We start from the raw sequence: 5,192 nt of genomic DNA, 5'->3' as shown, positions 1-5,192 counted from the left end.
TCAGAGGTGCCATCTCCCCTAGGAGTCAAACCTCAGTTTGACTCGGTCAGAGGTGTGAGAACAGGTCACACTTTGGGGAGAAGACGGCGAGTCATGGCCAGTCATCCCAGCCCTGTTGGGCATGGAATGAGAAGGAAGAGAAGTCAGAGCAGCTGGTGCGAATTTTGTGTTTGCCATTTCCTAGGCACTATGCTGAGTCTTCAAGGGTGTTTTCATTTAGTTCTTGCAGTGGACCTAAGAGGTCTGGACTATCATCCTCCTCCCGTAGAGGAGACAAGCTCAGAAGGATTGTGTGATTAGGCCACAGCCTCACTCCAGGCTGCAGCCTCACACTAGCCCCTCAGTCAGTAAGTGGCAGAACCAACATCTTTCTCATGTCAAAGCCCTTGTTCTTCGTCACTGTGTTAAACTTGCCTCCCCTGGGGAAAGCCTCAGCCACAGAGGCAACACTGAGTAACATGGGGAAGGCCTGTGTTTGAGGACTGGCTGGTAACCAGAGCCATTTCCACACACTCTGAGGGTGAAGTGACAGCATCAAGACCTATGCATGCTCTACCCCCCAGGGCAGGCCAGGGTCCAAGAGCCACAGGCAGAGCTCACCAAGGACAGCAGGGGAGACCTCAGCAACACCAAGGGGGGAAAGATAGGGAAGGGCAGTTGTTTCTGTTGGACACCCACCTTTGGGTCCCTGAAGGCCAAACTAGAGCTCCTTCCTTAAAACCATTGTCACCCTGTCCAGCTGTCCTCTGCTGTCCCTGCAGGCCGCCACCAATAAGGAGAGCAGCCATGCACAACAGCAGGCCCTGGCTCGGGAGAAGCAGCATATGGAGCATGCCCAGGCCCTGGAGGCCCAGATTGCCTCCCTGGAGAGAGCACAGGCCTCCAAGCAGGCCACTGCAGAGCAGGGGATGGTGAGTGAAGAGCAGGGTGTGTCCAAGCCCAGCAGCTGCAGGTCCATGCAGTGAGGTCTGCCCTATGCTTGACAGAACAGCCCCCTAGCTGCACTAGGGACCACTTTAGAGAGCAGCTTTTATCTTTCCAATGAGATACCTGCAGGTGGGACTGGATGTCAAAAGTCTGCTATTTACAAAGCCCCGGTACAGATGAGTTTTCCTTTTCCTGGGGCCCTAAAGGGACTTCTGGTGCTTTCCTAGCATCCCCCCTCAGGTTCTCTTCCTTCTTTCTAGAATCCATGTTGCTCCTCCACAGTGGCTTCCTTTTCCATGGGCCTCTCCCTCCTGCACAGTCTGGAGAATCATGTGCCTCACTCTGATGCCTCCTGGGTTTTCCAAGTGGTTCTGTCTTTGTGTCCTCACCCTCATTCTCACCTTCTACCCTGCAGTGACCATAAAAAAGGGAAGGGACATTTCAAAGGTACCATGTCAGAGAGCTAGGACTATGCCCAGGGTAAATATGGTAGTTAAGATGCTTTCTTTTTATATATGTTCTACTTTGTTTGCAGAGAGAACTAGAGCGAGAAAATGCATCCCTTAAAGAAAGCAGGAATGAATGTGAACGTGCTTTACAACATCACCAGTTTGAACTAAAGAAGCTAAAGGTAATTATCTAATTGAGTCAGAGTTTCACAAAAGTGTTCCTGCCCTTCACATGTGTGTTTAGAGTGGCCAAGTGGAGAAGGAATGAGACTAGCATTTGTGCAATAGTTCTATTAAGCAAGGGCTAGAAATTGTCACTTCATTAAGTCCTCTCAGGGATCCAGGACAGTAGGAAGGACTGTGGTCATTTGGCAATTAATATCATTGAGATTTTTAGTGAAAATAATTTGTCCAAGTTCCAAAGTTCATTAGAGGAGGTGCTAGTCTGACTTTTCACTCCACTGCAGAGGCCCAGCGTTTCCTCCATGTCATTAACAGGTGCCTAAAAATAACACTGTCAGAGCACCATTCCTGCAGATTTTTTCCAGTGAGGCCTTAAAGCAAGGCCTTAAATAATCATAAGGACCTTTGTTTTGTTTGTATCAGGAACATGTACAGAAATGAAGAAATAATCTGCTGGATTGTTACCCTTCCCCTTCTATAAACTTGGGGCTTTAATCTTCTTCATTCTTTCATGCCTTTAGAATCCATATTGCTCTTCCCCAGTGGGTTTTTCCATGGCCCCGCTCTCTTCTGCACTGGATAAAGAGGAGAAAGACATTCTACTACTTTCTAATAGGCCCCCAAGTTTCCCTGGCCCCTATAAAGCACCCTTGGATGATGGATCATTACTGTAGTGCTTGCCCAGGTTGGTCATGACTCCAAGATCTCACAGACCCTTTAGCATAGATCTTCCCTGAGAGCACCTACAGCTGAGTACCTATAGATTTATTGGCTCTGCTACATTACTCAGGCACTAACACAATATTGACACATCATGGGAAGCATGGACTTTGGAGTCATGTTTTTTCATGTATTCCTTCAACAAACATTTAAGTACTTGTAAGTACCAAGTACCATTGGAGGTGTTAGGATGTGGCAGTGAACAACAAAAAACATTCTTCCCCTGTGGAGCTTGTAACTAGAGACAGTAACCAAGTGACAAGTAGTAATAAATGCTTTGAAGAAGAAACAGGGGCAAGGACATCTAGGAGGGAGGAAAGAGCTTTCCAATGTGAAGAGTGGAAAAGACTTTGGTGATGTTTGAGTAATACTGAACAGTAGGGTGGATATTTGAGAAGGCATGGTCCAGACAAAAGAAATAGTCAATATAAAGGCTCTGAGGCAGAAGAAAGCTTGGTATCTACAAAGAACAGCAGAAAGGCCAGTGTGGTGCAGCTCAGTGACAAGGGGAGAACACAGCTGATGGCAAGAAGGGAGGCAGGCATTAGAAAACACCACGAGAAGGCTCCATGACTGTGGCTCAAGCAGCTAAGGCGCCAGCCACATACACCAGAGCTGGCGGGTTCAAATCCAGCCTGGGCCTGCCAAACAACAATGACAACTACAACCAAAAAATAGCCGGGTGTTGTTGTGGGCACCTGTGGTCCTAGCTACTTGGGAGGCTGAGGCAAGAGAATCACTTAAGCCCAGGAGATGGAGGTTGCTGTGAGCTGTGATGCCACAGAACTCTACCTAGGGCAACAGCTTAAGGCTCTGTTTCAAAAAAAGAAAATACCATGAGAAGCCATGGCAGCTCTTCATCAGGAAAGTGATGTGGAAAGTTTTGTTTTAAAGGCATTTTTCCTAGGCCACAACAGTGGCTCACACCTGTAATCTTAACTCTGGAAGGCCGAGATGGGTGGCTTGCCTAGCCAGGTGTGATAGGCACCTGTAGTCCCAGCTCCTCAGGAGGCTGAGGAAAGAAGATCTCTTGAGCCCAAGAGTTTGAGGTTGCTGTGAGCTATAATGTGCCATGTGGCACTCTACCCAGTGTGATAGAGTGTGAGACTATGTCTGAAGAAAAAAAAAGGAAAGAATTTCTCTGGGTTTGTGTTGAGAATGTTCTGTAAGGGAGGCAGGGCAGAAGGAGGAAGACCATTTAGGAGGTTTTTTATAGAATCCAGGCCAGAGATGACTAGTGTGTTACTAGTGGGCTTGGGAAGTATTCAGAGTCAGGATTCAGAGTTTGGAGATGGAGCTTTTAGGACTTGCCACTAATTAAATGAAGGAATGAGAGGAATGGCTCGGCACTCATAGCACAGTGAGTAGGGAGCCACCTGAAGGTGGCAGGTTTGAGCCTGGCCCTGGCCTGCTAAACAAATTGTCATTCAACTGTAACCAAAACCAAAATAGCCAAGCATTGTGGCAGGCGCCTATAATCCCAGCTACTTGGGAGGCTTAGGCAAGAGAATCGCTTAAGCCCAAGAGTTTGAGGTTGCTGTGAGCTGTGACTCCACGGCACTCTATGGAGGGTGACATAGAGAGACTCTGTCTCAAAAAAAAAGAAAGAAAGAAATGAGAGGAAAGGAGTAAGAGATAACTCCTAGGTTTGGTCTGTGTCACTCGGGTTTCTCAGCCCTGGCATTGTTGACATTGTGGCTGCACAATTCTCTGTCACTGAACAGGGTTTGCAGCACATGTGCTCTGCTGGCTGCTTAGGAGCATCTCCTCTATAGATGTCAGTAGCAGCTCCCACTGTGACAACGAAAAATATTTCTAGAATATCTGCCAAATATCTCTTGGGGGATCGCCCTGACAGAGAACAACTGGGATAACTAAATGAATAGTGGTACCATTCACTAAGAGGGGAGACAGTGAAAGGTAGGTTCCATTTGGGACATGTTGAGCTTTAGGGGCCTATCCAGGTCAGCATTATAGTAGGCTGTTGGCTCTCAAGTCTGGAGATCAGAGCAGAGAGCTTCAGGGTAGAAATTCATCAGCATCACTTACAGGTAGAATTTACTGCCAAAGGGCCATGCGATGAATGTAGGCAGAGAAGGGGACCAAAGAGCAAAGCCAGGGCTGGTCCAGTGTTTAGAGGTTCTGAACAAAAGGAAGAGCCCACAGAGAAGACTCCAGAGGAGCTGCAAGTAGGACAGCAATAAGACCAGCACAGAAGTAAAGGACAGAAAGCATTACAAGGACTGAGTAGTAAATGGGGGCATGTGCTACTGACTGGTTGAAAAAGGAAACAGAACTGACCATTATATTTGGCAAGGCTGAGCCTCAGCAAGAGCGTTCACTGTGGAGTAGTGGGATGAGGTTGAACAGAGCAGGTAAAGGTGACACTAGAGATGCTGCCAGTAAAAGCAAATTGGGCAATTCAGTCTGGATTACCCCTGAGAACTGCCAGAAAAGCTGACCAAAGTAAAAAACCATATGCTTGTAAGCATGGGGGGTCTACAAGGCACTGAGGGAAAGGCCCATCCAGTGCAGAGAGGAGAGCCCAGCATGTGGAGCAGATTTTGTCCTGGCAGAACTTGCTGATCCTAAAGAGTTTGGAAGATGATCTAAAACTTTTTATAGCTTATCAGAGTTATGGGAATAAAGATCAGAGTTTTAAGACCCACTGTGGGTCCGCCCTGGAAGGTCCTGCAGGCCTTGGTTCGGCACACCAAAGGCTGCACAGTGGGAGTGACAGTGAGTCCGAAGCAGCTAGCACTGCCCCCATCCTACCCAGCTTTTATTGTACTAATTTATAGATGGCCACAAAGGATGTTGAGATAGTAAATTTAGAACCAAGTAAGTCAGTATTTAACTAAATTCTCCAATTGCTAGACAGAGATTATCAGAATGATTTTTTTTTTTTTTTTT

The 5,192-nt window shown here is 47.2% G+C and overlaps 1 protein-coding gene across 1 annotated transcript in view; it reads left to right on the top strand.

Moving 5' to 3' along the window:
* GOLGA1 (golgin A1) overlaps positions 1–5,192 on the top strand; it is a 78,468-nt gene that overhangs the window by 37,280 nt on the left and 35,996 nt on the right. The window contains exons 14-15 of the mRNA XM_012802337.2: positions 762–911; positions 1,463–1,558. Coding sequence (XP_012657791.1) covers positions 762–911; positions 1,463–1,558 — 246 coding nt within the window. The remainder of the gene's footprint in view (positions 1–761; positions 912–1,462; positions 1,559–5,192) is intronic.

Source organism: Otolemur garnettii, unplaced genomic scaffold (genome assembly GCF_000181295.1).
Source record: "Otolemur garnettii isolate 467f Iridium unplaced genomic scaffold, OtoGar3 scaffold00014, whole genome shotgun sequence".
Classification (NCBI taxonomy): domain Eukaryota; kingdom Metazoa; phylum Chordata; class Mammalia; order Primates; family Galagidae; genus Otolemur; species Otolemur garnettii.
This window is presented reverse-complemented; position numbering and strand designations above follow the sequence as displayed.